This window comes from Schistocerca americana, chromosome 3, assembly GCF_021461395.2.
Source record: "Schistocerca americana isolate TAMUIC-IGC-003095 chromosome 3, iqSchAmer2.1, whole genome shotgun sequence".
In the NCBI taxonomy this organism is placed as follows: Eukaryota; Metazoa; Arthropoda; class Insecta; order Orthoptera; family Acrididae; genus Schistocerca; species Schistocerca americana.
Genome location: NC_060121.1, coordinates 477,171,523 through 477,191,647, shown reverse-complemented (window position 1 = coordinate 477,191,647; position 20,125 = coordinate 477,171,523). Strand labels below are relative to the sequence as shown.

The 20,125-nt window shown below is 41.2% G+C and overlaps 1 protein-coding gene across 1 annotated transcript in view; it reads left to right on the top strand.

Annotated features, from left to right (window-relative positions):
• The window catches only part of LOC124606161 (dipeptidase 1-like), a 297,352-nt gene that overhangs the window by 237,397 nt on the left and 39,830 nt on the right, over positions 1–20,125 (top strand). The window contains exons 8-9 of the mRNA XM_047138128.1: positions 74–158; positions 10,964–11,039. Of these exons, the coding sequence (XP_046994084.1) occupies positions 74–158; positions 10,964–11,039 (161 nt within the window). The remainder of the gene's footprint in view (positions 1–73; positions 159–10,963; positions 11,040–20,125) is intronic.

Below are 20,125 nucleotides of genomic sequence, written 5' to 3'. Positions count from 1 at the left end.
CTTCACCTGCACGGGCTTTGTAATGTAAAACAGAAGTAGATTGATTGGTGACGGCTTTTTCTTTTGTTTCTAGGCGGTGAACGGCGGTCTGGTCATGGTGACCTTCTACAGTTATTTCGTCAAGTGTGGTCCTCGAGCGTCCGTTTCCGATGTTGCAGGTATAGTGACATACCATCTTTAGGTAAATACGCTGAACAGTAGCACTTCTTGGTCGTAAATCTGCAGAAAAGCATCTGTAGCAGTCTGAAAATCTTGTATTTTATATCTTGCAAGACGCAAGGTGTAGTAACAAAATTCTATTCCTTGATTTTATCTCGTATACAAGAGCCATAACATTAACTATTAATTAATAAAAAGTGTTTCGGAATTAATTACAAAAATAGTGGTAGCACTACAATGCTTACCATTTAAAAAGTACTGCTTTAACGCTACACTGCACGCAGTTTTCTGTTGTTTTGTCAATGGTGACAGAAAATTGGTACCAGCTATCATTTTTTTTTTTTTTTTTTTTTTTTTTACAGATTTCGGTTCTGTTCTTCGTTAGTTTCGGGGTTGCTTCCTGGCAGCTTATAAAAAATATAGCAACATAGACGGACGAATAGCCACTATTACAAAGCAGAAATTTATTGCGACTGAGAGTGTGGAGTGAGCGAGTGTGTCATGTCATCACAACATGACCGCCACGTGCAAATTTTCAACGTAGCTTTTCGTTGACCTTAGATTCCGTTGATGGGATGTGTAAACAACATAATTTAAAATGCGGGCGAGCATTGTTAACGTTCATCTTACATTACATTACATTTATGTTTCGGCATGTGTAATTACATCACAACACTCTTATCGACTGCAATCTATTAGTACGAGAAGCTATGTCGCAGCCGATACCATTTCATCTACATCTACGTGATTACTCTGTTATTCACAATAAAGTTGCTGGTAGACGGTTCAATTAACCACCTTCAAAATGTCTTTCTACCGTTCCACTCTCGAACGGCGCACGGGAAAACGAGCACTTAAATTTTTCTGTACGAGCCCTGATTTCTCTTATTTTATCGTGATAGTCATTTCTCCCAATGTAGGTGGGTTCCAACAAAATGTTTTCACAAGCAGAGGAGAAAACTGGTGATTGAAATTTCATGAGAGGATTTCGTCGCAACGAAAAACACCTTTGTTTTAATGATTGCCACTACAATTCACTTATCATGGCTGTGACACTGTCTCCCCTATTTCGGGATAATATAAAACGAGCAGCCCATCTTTGAACTTTGTAGATGTCATCCGTCAGTCCCACCTGATGTGGATCCCACACCGCAGAGCAATACTCAGGATAGGGCATAGGGCAGACAAGCGTGGTGTAACCAACCTCTTTAATAGACCTGCTACATGTTCTAAGTGTTCTGCCAATGAATCGCAGTCTTTGGTTTGCTCTACCCACAATATTATCTATGTGATCGTTCCAATTTAGGTTATTTGTAATTGTAATCCCTAAGTATTTATGTGAATTTACAGCCTCCAGATTTGTGTGACTTATCGTGTAATCAAAATTTAGCGGATTTCTTTTAGTACCCATATGAATAGCTTCCCACTTTTCTTCGTTCATGGTCAGTTGCCATTTTTCCCACCATACGGATATCTTATCTAAATCATTTTGCAAGTCGTTTTGGTCACGTGATAACTTTACAAGACGGTAAACGACAGCATCATCTGCAAAAATTCTGAGAGGGCTACTCAGATTGTCTCCTACGTCGTTCATATAGATCAGGAACAACAGAATGCCTATAACACTTCCTTGGGAACGCCGGATATTACTTTCGTTTTAATCGATGACATTCCGTCTATTACTACGAACTTGGACGTTTCTGTTAGAATATCACCAGTCCAGTCGCACAGCTGAAGCGATATTCCATACGCACGCAGTTGCTTTAGAAGACGCTTGTGAGGAACGGTGTCGAAAGCCTTCTGTAAATCTAAAAATATGGAATCAATTTGACATTCCCAGTCGATAGCACTCATTACTTCTTGCGTATAAAGACCTAGTTGTGTTTCACAAGAACGATATTTTCTGAACTCATGCTGACTATGTGTCAATAAATAGTTTTCTTCTAGGTAATTCATAATGTTCGAACACAGTATAGTTCCAAAACCCTACTGCAAATCGACGTTAGTGATATGGGCCTGTAATTCAGTGGATTACTCCCATTTCCCTTTTTGCGTATTGGTGTACTTGCGCAATTTTCCGGTCTTTAAGTGCAGATCTTTCTATGAGCTAGCGGTTGTATATAATTGCTAAATATGGAGCTATTGTATCAGCATACTCTGAAAGGAACCTGACAGATATTCAATCTGGACCGGAAGCCTTGCTTTTATTAAGTGAGTTAAGCTGCTTTTCAACACCGAGGATATCTACTTCTATGTTTCTCATCTCGGCAGTTGTTCTTTATTGGAATTCAGGAATATTCACTTCCTCTTCTTTGGTAAAGGAGTTTCGGGAAACCATATTTAATAACTGCTTTAGTGGAGCTGTCATCAGTGACCTCACCGTTGTTATCGCTCAGTAAAGGTATTGACTGCGTCTTGTCACTGATGTGCTTTATGTATGACCAGAATCTCTTTGCCAGAGCCGCACGGGATAGCCGCGCGGTCTGCGCGTCTTGTCACGGTTCGCGCGGCTTCCCCCGTCGGAGGTTCGAGTGCTCCATCGGGCACGGGTGTGTGTGTTGTCCATAGCATAAGTTAGTTTAGGTTAGATTAAATAGTGTGTAAGGTTAGGGATCGATGAGGTAAGAAGTTCGGTCCCATCAGATCTTACAAAAAATTTAAATTTTAAAATTCTTTGCCAGAGCCCGAGACAGAGTTTCGTTGTGGAAATTATTAAAACCATTTCGCAATGAAGCACGCGCTATATTTCGAACGTCTGCAAAACTTTTCCAGTCTTGGGTACTTTGGGTTCTTTTAAATTTGTCACGATTTTTCGTTCGCTCTGTAACAGCGATCTGACCCCTTTTGTCTACCCTGAGGGATCAGTACCATGGCTTGTTAATTTATGTTGTATATGTCTCTCAATTGTCGTCTCTTTGAAATCATTCCACATCGTTTCTACGCTTACATGATCAGATCGGAAGGAGTGGAAACTGCCTCTTAAAAAGGCATTAAGAGCATTTTTATCAGCTTCCTTTAAAACAGGTGTACTTTTGTGAGAGTCCGGTCAATATGTGTGTTACGAATAAACTACACATTTGCTCTGTAATTGAAATCACAACTACATGAACGATTCTTAAGTCGTGATTGAACGTCAACGTCTACTAAATCAGTATTCTGACAACTTGGATTTAAAATCGGAATTTATTACGCGTCAAGTCTACATCTGACAAGTGATCACCAATTAGCGTGTTCCTTTATGTAAGATCGACATTGAGTTCAGACTCTGACAATCAGCTAAACAAAATACTATTTTAAAGATTCAGTATGCAGGATGTTCGTTTTATCTTTACAAAACTAAATATCTAGAAAGCGACGCATTGAACGAAAAAAAAGTTGTAGAACGAAAGGTAATATTAGTAAAGAAGGCATCTGTCTGAGGTACAGTTGACTATCTCCTAACCACTGCTCCTGCGTACGCGGGATCAAGTTCGTATTTTCTAATGGGTATCTCTCTTTTTTATTGAATATTCAAATTCTGTGCCAAAAAATACGTACGGTTTTCTCAAATAACTGTTTCCCAGTCGTGGCAGATAGCGCTGCAATGATCAATTCTCAAGTGTGCTTGTTTTGCAATTAAGAACCGACGCATTTGTTTCTATATTTCATCTATAATATAAATGTGAACCCCTGTGTTCTAACGGATGATATTTATGCCCGAAATGTTCTTTAGTGATGCGAATTTGCTTGTTCACTACAATATGGTTAGCCATTTCTGTGTTCGGTATAAAACTACGTTTGATGTGGTCAAGGAACAACGGCGTGAATATAACAACTTTTCTGTTCTCCTGCCTCTCGCCAAGCCCTTATTGGGGCGCTTGATTTTGGTAAGTTCTCTTGCCTCTCCCATTGGAGTGCTTGGTTTCGGTAAATATTCATTGCACCTGCGCCTGTCACTATCACTTCATAGACATACATTTTTACAGTGGTTGTGGTTAGTATTCTGCCCATGGCCGAATAGCGCCCAACGCGAGAGTGACGTCGGTTGGGTGGGAACGCACACCGAAATCAGTCACCCTCGTGGTGGGCTTCGAGGGCGCCCACCAAATTCAAGCATTCTGATGGTTTGGGTACTCACCAAAATCAGCCCCGTACGGAATAGGAAACCATGTTGCTATACAAGCGCCCCATTGTGTAGTCGTATTATTTGTGCTGTAAAATCACGTTTGAAATATTCAAGTAACGTCTGAACGTCAGTATCAAAGGTAAGAACACAAAGGTTTACATATACATCGTAGATGAAATGTAATATCTAATGCGTCGATTCCTAATTGCAAAATGTGACACTTGATATTTTACCATTACAGCGCCATCTACCGCGATTAGGAAACAGTTGTTTGAGTAAACCGTAAGTATTTTTTCGTGTAGAATCCGAATATGTAATAAAACTGGGGAGTTCCCATTTGCAAATACGAAGCTGATCCGCCCACGCAGCAGGAATGGTCAGGAGGTGGCCAATTGAAGCATAGCCAGATGTCGCCTTTACTGATATTAATTTTTCACCTAGAACATCTTTTTTTTCATTAGAGGTATTTAGTTGTCTGCAGATAAAACAAACACGCTGCAATATATCACTTTCGAGTCATTGATAATCCCCTGAAGCCGCATACAGTCCAGTAGTCTCTTTGTTGTACTTGCGATGGCGTCAAGCGCAGCGCGGCTGCTCTCATCGCCGCACGAAGGCCATAAGGAATAGAACAACCACAACAGAGTGTGCTCCGTAACAAACCTCCATACTTGATAGAGATAGTTCTGACCCTCGAAATGACCTTTCATGTTTACCTAAACGCACACTTATGTATTCTTGTTGATTCATACATCAAGCTATCGCGGAAATTTCTCATTAATCAAATGGTTTTTTATTCAATTTCTTACAAATAAAATGTCAGAAAATCTCCTGACCTCTCGTATCGCTAATCTATTAATTTCATTTTCTAAATAAAACTCGAAGAGCTAGAAATACTAACTTTGCTAATAATTGTATTGTTTTAACACTTATTCAAATACATTATGAGGCTAGGTATAATCTTTTCTACGCTTCAGAAATGTTGTTTATTCTGACATCATAAACTAATTAACATCTACTCATTTTTAAACACATTTTTATTGTTGTGTACCTCTTAAGTTGTGAGCCAACATTACTCAACTGCTGTCGTCAGATGCACTGGAGTCTTATTCAAGAAAGCAAAGTTGATAAGTTTCACGATATTTCGTTCACAACTAACTTATCCAAGTAGCGTTACTACAAATCTGTAGTTTTTGAGTAATTCATCGCGTTATCTTTTGAACAAAAACTGGTTTGTCTCTATGCATTAGATGTCTAGTAAGATTTACAATAATGAATGCAAAAAGAGTAAAATGTGATTCTGACCGATAATTCAACTGCAGCGGCACCTAACACTGTATAAACACAGTACAAGAGTTACAAAATTGATCAGAGGTCTAACACCCTTCATTTAATTCCAGAACGGTCTCAACTCCCTTCGAAGTGTAGCTAGAGGTTAAATAATCAGCAGTCAGAAAAAATCTTCTCTCAGTGAGCAGTCAGTCTGTTAGGCGTGACAAAGGTTGCTGAAGGTAGCTTTTCCAAACGTACTCCACTTAATGATCATTACGGTGTTTGATGTTTGAAGGAAAGGGGGATCCTTGGATCTACGAATGAACTGATACGTAGGTAAGGCAATTTGCCTTTGGAACCCCAGTGAATTTTTTACAACTTCAAATCGACCTAGCTTCTACCTCACTAGCGCTGTATTTTCTTCTACATCCCTATCTCCAGCTGCCCTCCATTATAGAGTCGGCTGTGATCCACTATACGCTTTTGCTCCAGAAGGGTCGTGATTTCTCTGCGTGTCGTTCTTGTAGTCTACAATCCGTCCACCACTTGAAACAGCATATTCATCACGGTTCATATCATCAGTCATCTGACTAATTTGATTTGACCCGTTAAGAACTCCTGTCCAGTGCCAACCTCTTCATGTCAAAGTGACCCTTGGACACAACGTCATTAATTATTTGTATATATTCCAATCTCTCTCTCTTCTCCTACAATAAAGTTCCCGTTAGTACCATGAAAGTTATTTGTTGACGTCTTAACACCTGTCCCGCCTTACTATTCCTTCCTCTTGTCAATGTTTTCCACACATTCTTCTACTCGCCGATTCTGTAGAGAACCTCATAATTCCTTACATTATCAGCCCAACTACACTTCTACATGCTTCTTGAGCAGAACATATCAGATACTTCGATTCTCTTCTTTTCCTATTTTCTCAGTCTATGATTCTCTTCCACACAAGAGTGTCGTCCACAATTACTGTCTGAGAAATTCCACCTTCAAATCAAGGTCTTTGTTTGAAACTACAAGACTTTCCTTAGATAGGAAGGCCCGACTTCCTGGGCTAAACTGCATTTTACATCCTTCTTGCTTCGTCTTATTTTGCTTCCATGGCAAACATTGCCTTCGCTTCATCTACATCGTGGCATCCTATTTTGATAAGTTTATCGCTAATTTCGTTTCTGGTGCTCCATATTACTTTCGTCTTTCATCTGTTTAATTTCAATCCTAGTATGTTTTCATTAAACTCATTCCACTCAACGTGCAGCAAATTTCACTAAGTATCATCAACGAACATTACTGTTGACATCCTTTCATTCGCAAATTTAATACCAGTGTGAATCTTTCTTTTATTTCCGTGCTTTCTTGTTCAGTGTTGATGTATAGATTGAACGAATAGGCTTAACACTTACACCATTACTAATCCGAGCATTCCGTTCATGGTTTTCCTCGGTACTACAGGTTACTGTTATCGAAAGATTTTTGACTAAATTTATAGATGTTGTAATAATTCTTCTTCCTTAGACTTATTTATTTAAACACACTGAAAGACACACTAGCGCCATTGAAGAAATTGAAACTAGCTGTAGAACTTAATAACAACACTGTTAATACTTACTAACTTTCATTGTGTCTCATGGTTGCTCTCAGCGGTCAAGGCTCTATTTGAAATTAGGTTATAATGCAATTACTAGAGCCTTCAACAATACAAACTAAATTATAATCACATAAATTGAGAAAATGAAATTTTTTCAACCCTAATGGAAGCACAAATATTTTATTTCACGTGGGAATCATCATTTACACAATACAATATTTCAATATACTGCTAACGAATGAGTCACCCATGTGCTTATAATTTCATTCACTTGCAATTAACAATGGTCAATATTGTTCCAGGTAAATCTTAGGGTACATATTTGATAATTCTATTGCATTCATTAAACAATACTTGAAAACTAAAATTCTGTTACCATACTTGACATATTATGAACCTCCAGTAGCAAAATTATACAAGCACCAAAAAGGACTAGTTTGTGTACTGCCGTTTTCTGATTCGATTAAATCATCAGCATACATGTCATGGATAAACAAACTTTTACGTACTCGTAAAACTTTGGGGAGTTTCACTGCTCTTTAAGCTTGTGACTGTATTTTTCATTAGTCTGCGTGGTTTGTGAGATGACTTCCACTTATTCATATGTTTAGGTACTGGTTTCTGTTGTATTTCATAACGATGCACTATCATGCTCAGAAATATACGTTGGTTCCGCCTGATTTGCTAGCATCTCACATAACGTAATTGTCTTTCAGATCCTGCAATCACTTTTCATTATAGCTGTTTGACAACACAAAATCATTACCACAAGAGACCACTAGGGAAGACTGTTCTGTACAGATATCAGTCCACATGTGAATTAATACCACAATATTGCAAAACATCAGGAAACTCATTATTAGAAGCGAGGCAGTTCGTAAATTCAAATGTATTACAATAAGTGTCCTTTCAGAAATGTTACCACTTTCATTAGTATCTGAGACAACTAATACCAATAACTCTGTCACGTAAGTCATTCACTAATCCTTAGTCATATCTGTAGTCTATCTGAATTTTTTATGAGTGAGAGATTTCGCAAGAATATTTGAGCATCAAAAGTTCTATGATAATTCGTAATATTATTCCGTCAAAATCTCTTACTCACAAAAAAATTGGCTTTGACTGAGCAATACTGATTGATTTATGTCACAGAGTTACGGGTTTTAATTGTCTTAGATTCTGATGAGAGTGGTAACATTTTTAAATGATAATTGCAGTGGTAAACATCTGTGTACAAGCGTTATGAGCAGACTGACCTGTAATAACGTGTTTCCATGTTTCAATGATATTTACAATAGCGTATTAATTTACATCTGAACTGAGTGTCACACAGAACAGACTTAACCGTTTTCTATAGTCATTGACTATAAGGAGATGAGACCACAGGACCTACAAAAAAGTCACGTTATGTGGGCTGTACGCAAAACAGGCGCTACTCAGTTCAGTTCTTTCGGATCTTTATGTTACATTTAGCCCCGTTGTAAGTTCAAGCGTTAACTCCTTTATCTATAATTTGGTCTTACTATTTTACTTGTCGTTTGTTTTGTCTTCTATACTTATATCAGGCTTCATAAGATTCGCCACATAGTTTCTCGTTTATCGTAATTTTTGTGATGTTTCTTTAAATTAGAGTATTTCCAAACGCCTAATCGCGCTATTGACAAATGTCCGGAGAATATATACTGTGCTTTAGTATTCTAAGCTTGCAATGAACCAATTTCCTCGCGTAAATAAATTCTCGGGGTTGTGTTGTTTGATTTCGTGGTCTTCCCTGTCGTGAATTTTTTAAATATCTTATCAATTTTTCTTTGTAGTGGATAGCTTCGTGATAACTAGAGATCTTCGGTGGCTCCTACCTTTTGGAAGAACTGTTCACATAATGTAGTTCCTACTCGTTGTTCTTAATTGCAGTCTCGCGTAATTTCTTATAAAATTTAGGAATAATTTTCTGTTAATGTATTCAACCTCTTTCTAACCCAATTTCGGTCTTGTGGCCTTTTTATTTATTTATGCATTTGAGTCCGTTTTTACCAGAAGTAGTAAGTACCAACTCTCCATGATAGGCTAAGGTTTTTCTGTTATATATAGGTTTGTTCATGTTGTTTCCTTACGAAAAATTAACCCTGAAATAAATACATAGTAAACGGCAGTCCTAATGTTCAATAACTCGTCCGCTATTTATGTAACTTCCTATCGAAGCTCTTCCTTGCCAACTCATATGTATATGATTTTTAGTATATTTAAGAGCATCTCTCAGGATAATACTTCGTCACTATTAATCAAGAACTGTCAAAGCGTATCAAAATTTCATTAACTTTTCTTGCATTAAGAAGTTTTTTTAAACAAACGTTCTGTGTAATTAAGTGACGGGTCACTTCAGGTGGCGACCGGATATACACTATGTGATCAAAAATATCCGTAAACCTGTCTGAAAATGACTTACAAGTTCGTGGCGCCCTCCATCGGTGACGCCGGAATACAATATGGTGTTGGCCCACCCATAGCCTTGATGACAGCTTCCACTATCACAGGCATACGTTCAGACAGGTGCTGGAAGGTTTCTTGGGGAATGGCAGCCCATTCTTCAAGGAGTGCTGCACTGGGGAGAGGTACTGATGAGGATCGGTGAGGCCTGGCACGAAGCCGGCGTTCCAAAACATCCCAGAGGTATTCTATAGGATTTAGGTCCGAACTCTGTGCAGGTCAGTCCATTACCGGGATGATATTGTCGTATAACCACTCGGCCACAGGCCATGCATTATGAGCAGGTGCTCGATCGTGTTGAAAGTTGCAATCGCCATCCCCGAATTTCTCTTCAAAGTGGGAAACAAGAAGGTGCTTGAAACATCACTGTAGGCCTGTGCTGTGATAGTGCCACGCTAAACAATAAGGGGTGCAAGCCTCCTCCATGAAAAACACTACCTCACCATGACACCACTGTCTCCTAATTTTACTGTTAGCACTATACACGCTGGCAGATGAAGTTCACAGGGCATTCGCCATACCCACACCCTGCCATGGTATCGCCACATTGTGTACCGTGATCTGTTACTCCACACAACGTTTTCCCTCTGTTCAATCGTAGAATGTTTACTCTCCTTACACCAAGCGAGGCATCGTTTCGCGATTACCGCCGTGATGTGTGGCTTATGAGCAGCCGCTCGAGCACGAAATCCAAGATTTATCACCTCCCGTCTAACTGTCATAGTACTTTCAGTGGACCCTGATGCAGTTTGGAATTCCTGTGTGATGGTCTTGCACGCTTTTGTATTGTACGTGTCCCTTCACGTTTCCTCTTCACTATCACTATCTTGAACGGTGGACCTAGAGAACGAGTGTGTAAATCTCACGTACAGACGTATGACGTAAGTGACACCCAATCACCTGACCACGTTCGAAGTCCGTGAGTTCCGCGGAGCGCCCCATTCTGCTCTCTCACGATGTTTAACGACTACTGAGGTCGCTGATATGAAGTATCTGGCAGTAGGTGGAATCACAATGCACCAAATATGAAAAACGTTGTTTTTGGTGGTGTCCGGATACTTCTGATCACACAGAGTATCTTCTGTAATAAATTCCCAATTTAAATTCACATAACAGTATACCAGGCTACGTAACAGAATAATTGTCCATCGTCCAAGTTTATGTAGTTAAACGGGTACGTTATAAATGTGGTAATCATTTTTGTTCAGATGTTCTCATTCTTTTGATAAAACTATGTATGTATTAATAGCTTAGTCATATCTTACAGGGACAGATACAAGCTACCTATATGAAATATTGTGTGGGAGAATAAACGGCATTATCACATTCTGCGTTTGTCTTTTTTTCAGACCACATTCATTACATACGGTCGCTGATCGGTGTTGACCACATCGGAATTGGAGGAGACTTCGACGGAATAAATAGGTAGGCACCTTACCAGTCCTCAATGGGATCAAACTACGTAACTAATTAATATTAGTCCTGAAATTCCACAATGAATTTCTTCTGAATAATATTGTTGTCTTGTAAGGAATTTGAGATATTGTGCTTTGGTGATCCTCAAGGGGAATTTCATTGTAGTTTTGCACTTACTAAGACAGGTTTTGCTGCAAGTTAAACAACGTATCATTGTAATCATGAAAATTCTGATGACGAAAATACCACTTGGCATACCACTCGGTTATTTGGTTCACAGTTACGTAAAGTTCTGTAGACGATGTAATAGAAGAATTTGACTGCAAAAGTTACACTGTTGGAATTACATCCGTGTGGCCATTATGGAGCATATGGTACAGTTATACCACCTGACGGTTAGTACATTTGTGCTACACCACTAGGTAATACCCATATGGGTGCAATTGTACTAGTGTAAATAAATAAATTTGCACTCAGAGGCGACTCTCATGTCTTTTACGAAAGAAACAATTGTTCTTGTGTCAACTAACTATCAGCCATCCAGTCTTCTTTTATATGTAAAGACTCCCTGCAGTCAATACCGTGCCGGTTTTGTTCATCGACAGACTTCCTCACACAAGCGCTCGTATACTACGTGAAATTGTCTTGCTGAGATATGTTCATGTGGATAGAATTTCAGTGAACCCAAGAATTATAACCAAAATGTTTAAAAGCCCTTAGTATCCATCTAAAAGAAGGTAAAAGAACAATACTTTTCACAAGCTTGGAGCAGGTGAAAGATGCAAAAGGAGAATGGTCGCGTTTTTTCAAACACCTTGGCATTTACCTTTAGCCACTTACAGGAACCATGGAAAAACTATAGGTAGTCACCCTCACGAACATTTGAGTTGTCGTCCACTGTGAAAAGCATTCTCCTGGTTATTCCATTCCTTTCTCCCTCGGTCAACATTTTACGTCAATGTTTTTAACGATTTTAAACCAACATTATAGAACTGTTAATAGTGAGAAAGGCTAGAGTTTTAGTTATTATGTGACCCAGAGTCACAAGAAAGGAATAATGAATTTGGATGCCATTGTCAACAAATAAACATTTCGAGTGGGCGAGTAGTTTTAACGGCAATATTATCCAAAAAAAGGAGCGGCGTCTGTGCAAGGGGAAATTACCTGAGGTAATTTTGGTTTTCACCTACAGTGATTTCTCGGGATAATTCGCCCGACGTACATTAGCTCCCAGTTAATGCAGGGTGAACTGGAGCCAATTCAGGTATGCGTCTAGAAACTGCATTCCCTTTGTGACTGCATTCTAATAGAAATCGGCGAACCTATTAGCCACAAGTTTACTAAATTATCTCCCACGGAAATACGGACGTATCACTAACAGACATTTGCGTACCAACCATAGGAATATGCACTCGACAGAGACAAACAATTTAATGGACAAACTACTGTCAGTGAATGAGTGAACGAACTTCAATAGCATGGGGGAAAAAGATTTTCGAACTGTAGTATACTTAACACATTGCTAATTTAATGAGCCATATAGTAATTCCCAAACATAGTGTAAAGAGGGTGCTCGTTCGTTCCTTGTAATATAACTGCAACCTCTTGCTATGATTTGGAGCGAGTCAGTTTTAAAATTATGGTACACTTTCTCAATGAAAAATATGCGAAGATAGTGACGATTTATGTGAATCACTGAGCACTTCTGATCTTTTACTTAAGATTTACGCTTAACTGTGACCTGTCCAGAGGAACAATCTGTTTCCATTGGGGTGAGGAACTGCTCCTAAAGGACGGAATAATCAGCAATCCTCAACAGCATGAGGCTGGGGAAGGCAATGGAAACCACTGTATTAAAGACATATAATGTGTACTCACAGGACATGTGGTTTGTCACTGAAAAATGTCATCATGATTTCTCCATTGGAAAAAAGATTCAGCATTAGCCCTCCATTTGAATCTCTGGTAGTGGACTGCCAAAGGAGTGGTAACCATGAGAAAAAGAGTGAATAACGAATGAGTAAATTACATTGTACGGCTCGGAGCATGATATGTGAGAAGTTTGGATGTGATAAGGAAGCTAGAAATTCTGAAAGGAAAGTCTGAAAGGAGATGCTCGATTTAGGTATAGTGGCGGTCAGTGAAGTGAAATGGAAAGAAATTAAGGATTTCTTGTCAGATGAATAAAACGTAATGTCAAAAACATCGGAAACTGATATAAAGGGAATAGGACTCGTTACAAGAAGGAAGATGGAGCCGAGATTCAGTTACCGTGATAAGTTCGGATTAAAAAGGGTGTGAGACTGCGATGCAGTCTTTCGACCCTACTATGGATCCTGTATAGAGAAGAAGCGATGACGGAAGTAAACTCGCAAGAGTGGGATTAAAATTCTGGGTGTAAGATTCACTAACACATTGCTACTATTCAGTGAAAAAGCTATAAGAGGACTTGGAGCCAACAATGACGCGCCAAGACTGTGATAAGGTCACACCATAGTCACACAAGTGCTGGTCAGTAACCCTCATGCTGAATGGAACAGAGCCTCTTTCGCGTCACAGCCTTCTGGGTGACAAACCCAGGGCAGTCACCAGGAAGAACTACAGCCAATCCGCTCCCGGTTTTGTACGGATGGCCATTTCCTCTTTTCACGTTAATTCGGCGTGACACACAAATGTCGTGACTATCGTAGTCAGGAGAGAGCAGCATAATTTAATCGTGCGCAAACAAACCCATCAGCTTTCTGCCAGTTGAGCAGTACGTGACGGCCAGTATGCGTCAACAGGTGTCTTCGCCGTCACTATGCCACTAGTGCCGCTGCCGACACCGGGCCGTGAATGAGAGACTTCTGCCTTTCTGCCCCGTCCTGGCAGCCAACACTCAATCAGCTACCCGGCCGTTCTCTTCAGCCGTCGGTCCAATTTTCGATTCTGGACAATGCCATCGCCGTGCCCCTGGGACACCGCGAACTACCGCAAAGTACAAGAGGCCTTGGCCCGTACCGCGCCACAGCTAAGCCACGTGAATTGTCCGGACCGCTGCTGTAGAATCAGCGCACCGAGTCGGCTGTCCAATGAGTAAACATCTTGGATCCCAGCGCCTCAGGTCGTTGCTACGCCTGCTGCTACAACGCCACAATATTACGTGAAGATGGAAACACACTTGAGTGACTGTACGAATTGGATAGAGTAATTAAGGACCTACTGATGTTCAGCATCATGTCCCCCCGCATCCACTTCTGACCAGTTTTCTGGTGAAGTAGAGTTTAATAATTTAATACAGATTTGTTTAATACGCACCGCTGGTCTGTCTGCAGCTGTCCCACGCGTCATGCCTGTCTACCAAATCTTCTATGAATACTACAACTCCCATGGAAGACTTGATCAAAGCCTGACAAGCAAGAATTGTTTATATGTCAGTCTGGGATTTCGGCAGCTATATTGGACTGTTACATTTCTAACCTTGAAACCTTGTATCCTCATTGTTCACTATTTTGGGTGCACACTTGGTTGTGTATTTGGCGAAGGCCCAAGCGCTGGGAGTTGGCACGCAGTGTAATTTGCCAGGGCATCCAGCCCCGTCCACAAGTCACATGATGTGATACGTTGAGTTTGTCATCGAGAAGGTCGCTGCGCAATGCAGTGGTGGTAGTGTACCAGGCTTATACATGGAAAACGATGGGTGCCAAAACAATCTTAAGATTTTCTTGTACATACCAGTTTTGTAGAGGAGAATGAGAACTTAAGACAGTGAAAGTTTAGGTAAAAGGTTAGAATACCATTTGGGTTAGACTTAGCTTACATGGAATAGGTGGAATGGGAATAATAAGGCAGATGTAACCAGCGGTAGTTCAGGACTGGTCAAGAAGAAAATGATCCGAGAGTCGCAAGGGAATCGGATGGTTCAGGTTTTTTGTCTTTACATTGTGTTTGACTGATCTGAAGCCACAATATGCTGAGGAACATACGGATGCGCGATGATAGTTACGCGACACCAGTTATACCGCCAGAGGTATAAACGGCACAATGGTAATCCAGGAAATAGTCATTCGAAGTAGAGAGGTGAAAATTTGTTATGGGCAAAGGAGTATAGGTGGAAAGCGACTGCGATCTACGATGAAGGTCCGTGGTATCGGAGAGCTCATGAAGCGTGGCTACATGTTTTCTCTCGGAATGAGAGGTACCTATGTGTTAAGATATTGAGGTTCATTACGAAGAAACCTGAGGAATACGATACTGAAGTACTACGTGCAGTGTCTCTGCAGTATCATTTTTCCAGGAGTGCTAGTCCTGTAAGTATCGCAGGAGAGCTTCTGTGAAATTTGGAAGGTGAAGATGAGGTACAGGCGAAAGAAACGATGTGAGGATGGCTCATGAGTCGCGCTTGGGTGACTCTGGGGCATTTCCCCCGCGAAAACAAAAGTTCCCGATTTCGATTCTCGGTTCCGCACACAGTGTTAATCCTCCAGAAAGTTTCAGTTTTCACTAGTGATTAGAATATAATTATTAGCCAATGTGAAAGTATTTGTGTAAGTCACCGGAAACTAGTTACACAGGTCAGCGAGCATTTGGGTTTTCTGTGTTAGTGCCGAAAAAGGCGTGATGGTGTGTGTGTAGAAACAGGACGTATTTTAAAGAAAAATGCAAGAGCTCTTTTCTGGGGTTTCCCTTGTTAGTTACTAGTCGTATGTGGTGTACGTAATAGAAAAACGCGTGGGAAGCGAGTTTTAGCGTGTAAATGTTAAGTGGCAAGACTAGCTATTAGAAAGCCTTTTTTGGTTCCATTCCTGGCCCACGATGTGAAATTATGAAGCTGCAAGCACGACTTAAAGTGAATGGAAGCGAAGAATGTGTAAATGAGAACCTACAGACACAATAGTGAGCCAAGTGCCAACGTGGATGAAAAGGAGAAAAGTGTAAGTAACGATAAGAACAAGGATGACGAGTGAAGATGGAAAAAATGAAGCGTAATTAATTTGAACCAGTATGTGCTTCAGCAAAATCCTAGGCTGGAGTTGTTTGTAGATGGGGGGACTTTGAAGGGAAAAATTATAAGTGGACTAGGAACCAGTGATGGCACCATGATGCATATGAGGTCACCCTAGAGTCAGCCAAGTGCCGGTCAGCAACACTCGTGTTGAGTGGACTAACACCTATCCCATGTCATAGCCCTCCACGTGATGAAAGCAGGCCAGCGATCAGAAAAAAAACTACGACCGACTTGCTAGCTGTTACGACCGCTGGCCGTTGCCTGTTTCCAAGGTCGTCATGATACACGTGCACCGTGACTGTCTCAGAGTCAGGAGAGAGCAGCAGACTTTAAGCCTGACCAAATCAGCCCGTCAGTGTCTGGCCAGTTGAGCAACATGTGACACCCAATCAGTGACAAGTAGAGTCTTCGCCGTCACCACGCCGCGCCGCTGCTGAGACTGGGTCACAAACAAAGGACCTGCGCCTTGTCTTCCCAGCCATGACAGCCATCAATCTGACAGCGTCCGCACTTGCTACTCAGCTGTTTGCCCAGACTTAGAATCTGGCAACGTCATCACCATACCGCTGGCCACCTGTGATCTACCGCAAGGTATAAGATATTGCTACCTCGGCACGTTCTGTGCGACAGCTAAGCTATGTGCAGTGTCTGGACCGTCACCGTTGACTCAGTGCACTGTGACGGAGTTCCGCTGTGTAAGCAGCCTGCGTGGTTGCATCTGGTGCTACAGTGCCAGAACGTAAGGACAGAATCACAATTGAATGGCCGTACAAGTTGGATCGAGTATTTAAAGACTCGTTCATGTGTTCCATCATGCCTGCCCGCAAAAACTTCTGACCAGTTACATTGTAGAGTCGAGTTAAATGTGTTTGATAATGAATTGTTTTATATTCACTGCTGGTTTGTCTGCAACTGCTCCACACGTTACACCTGTCGTCCGAACCTTCTATGAACCATAAAAAGCCCAATGTCTCGAGCACGTCCTGACAAGTAAAAACTATTTATGTTCCACTCTGATTTTTCCTCAGCTACTTCGGACCTCTACACTGTGCTCAGTTGGCGATGCAGGATTTTGTGACCGATCTAACATCTCGATATATCCATAAATGGTCAATGGGATTCACGTTGGGGGATGGATGGCAAAATCATTTGTTCGAATTGTCCATAATGTTCTTCAAACCGATTGCGAACAACTGCGGACCGGTGACATGGCGCATTGTCATCCACAAAAATTCTGTCGTTGTCCGGGAACATGAAGTCCATGAATGGCTGAAAATGGTTACCGGGAAGCCTAACATACCCATTGGCAGTCAATGATCGGTTCAGTTGGAACAGAGGATCCATTCCACCCCATATAAACACACACTACACCATTATGGAGCCATCACCAGCTTGCACAGTGCATGTTGACAACTTGGTCCACGGCTTCGTGGAGTCTGCACCATACTCGAAACCTACTACCAGCTCTTGCCAACTGATATCTTAACTCGTCTCAGTCGGCCACTGTTTTCCACTCGACTAGAGTCCAATCGATATGGTCACGAGCCCAGGAGTGGCGCTGCAGGCAATGTCGTATTGTTAGCAAAAGGAATTCGCGTCGGTCGTCTGCTGGCATACCCCACTAACACTTAATTTCGCCGCATTGTCTTAACGGAAAGGTTGATCGTATGTGCCACATTGATTTCTGTGACTGTCTCAGTGTTGCTTGTCTATAAGCACTGACAAATCTACGCAAACGCTGATGCTCTCGATCGTTAAGCGCAGGGCGTCGGTCACTGAGTTTCCCGTAATGGGTGGTAATGCCTGAAATTTGGTATTGTCGGCACACTCTTGACACTGTGGATCTCGTAATATTGAATTTTCCAACGATTTCCGTAATGAAATGTCCCATGCCTCTAGTTGCAACTACCATTCTACGTTAAGAACCAGTTAATTCCCGTCTTGAGGCCATAATCACTTGGGAAACCTTTTCACATGCATCAACTGCGTATAAATGACAACCCCGTCAATGCACTGCTCTCTTACAGCTTGCACTTGCAATACCATCGTCCTCTGTATATGGGCATATCTCTATCCTGCTACTTATGTCACCTCAGGGTAAAGACGAATTGCACAAATCAGATTAGCAATGAACTTATCATCAAAACTGGTGACCACTAAGTAAGACGTGACGGACGAAGCAGGGAGGACATAAAGAAAAATGGAAATGAGCGTATGGCATCGTTGGCCTGGAGGCCCCGTCTGGCCACCCGATGTGGCCGAGCGGATCTAGGTGCTTCAGTCTGGAACCGCGCGACCACTACGGTCGCAGGTTCGAATCCTGCCTCGGGCATGCATGTGTGTGATGTCCTTACGTTAGTTAGGTTTAAGTAGTTCTAAGTTCTGGGGGACTGATGACGTCAGATGTTTAGTCCCTTAGCGCTCAGAGTTATTTGAACCATTTGAACCCCGTTCGGGTAGTTCGGCCGCCAAGTGCAAATCAGTCGGCGCCACATTGGGCGACTTGCGCGCCGGCGATGAGGGAGAAATGATGATGAGAACAACGCAAGGCCCAGTCCCCGAGCGGAGAAAATCTCCAACCCGGCAGGGAATCGAAACCGGGCCCGCTTGCATGGGAGACGAGGACGTTACCTCCCAGATAAGCAGGCGGACAGCACATAAAGAGAAGACTAGTAAATGAAACGAGAGCATTTTTCGCTAAAACAAGACCTGTATCTAGCTTAGGTCTCAATTAAAGGAATACATTTCTATGAACACGTGTTTGGACCACAGTATTCATGGACTATGGAGGATACTGGTAAAGAAGATCATGGAAGCCTTTGAGATTTTATGAGACAAAATGAAGTTCAAAATTAGGTAGACTGATATGATAAGGAATGAGAAGTTTCTCCACAGAAGTAGAGAATGACTGAACATACAAAACAGTGACAGGATGAAAACACAGATTGTAAACCAGCTGAGTAATACTGATGCTAACTTATTTCCCTTCTTAATGTTATCTTAGAGCATTAGTCTCTCTTCACATGGTATGACAATGAGTAAACAAGCACAAATTTAAATTTCATCGCTAGTTCTTTATTGATCACCTTACATCAACACAAATTCACACCAGAAAAAGCAGTAGCAACACAAACGTTCTCAGAATATTCGTTCCTACTCTCAATGGCATGTTCACATGATTATGCACAGATGGCGTGAAAAGCCAAAGACATCCTCAAAACTGATCGACGGCAATGGTATTATAAAACACACAAAAAGCTTCTTACAGTAACAATAAAAGCTAAGACTCATACTGGGGGCAGCCACATGTAATGTTTCACCAACCCCCACTTATTTTTCATTATGAGTAATGCAAATAGTGCTCCACAATCACCGTCTAATAAACCTGAAATGAAAAAAAAAGAGTCCACATGGCACGTTATACCAAGGAAGTTTTAAACAACACCAAAAAAATTTCCTACTAATATTTGAATTTTCTAAATATTCAAGCCCCCTCCTTATCTTCCACCCAGTTGAGTCACACATACCAAAAGTAAATAATAGATACATTCATGCAGCCAATAGGCGACCATTTGGTGACAACACCAATTTTATCACAACGTAACAAATGTGATACACCACATCCGTTGGTTCTGACCGTCTTCTCTCTCAATACGTTAAAATGTTCGCCTAGTACAAACAAGTCCTTGGTTGCCTTCGCAATGTCAGTGACGCTGTGGCGGTTGCGACTTGCCACAGAATTCTAATCCTGTACCCCCTTAAGAGGTACAAGAACATGAAATACAACCGCCGACGACAAACACTGGCATTAGTATTAAATCGACATAACGATCCCCTCTTGTCCTAGACAGAAATTTCTTCAGGTAGTATTATTAGGACAACGTATACACTCGATATTACACACTAAACATTTAATGAATTGGATCCTCCACGCAGAATGCAATTTTTTTGGTCACCAGTCTTCTGAGTGGTTTGAGGCGGCCCGCCACAAATTCCTCTCCTGTGCTATCATCTTCATCTCAGAGTAGCATTTGCAACCTACGTCCTTAATTATGTGCTGGGTGTATTCCAATATCTGTCTTCCTCTACAGTTTTTGCTCTCTACAGC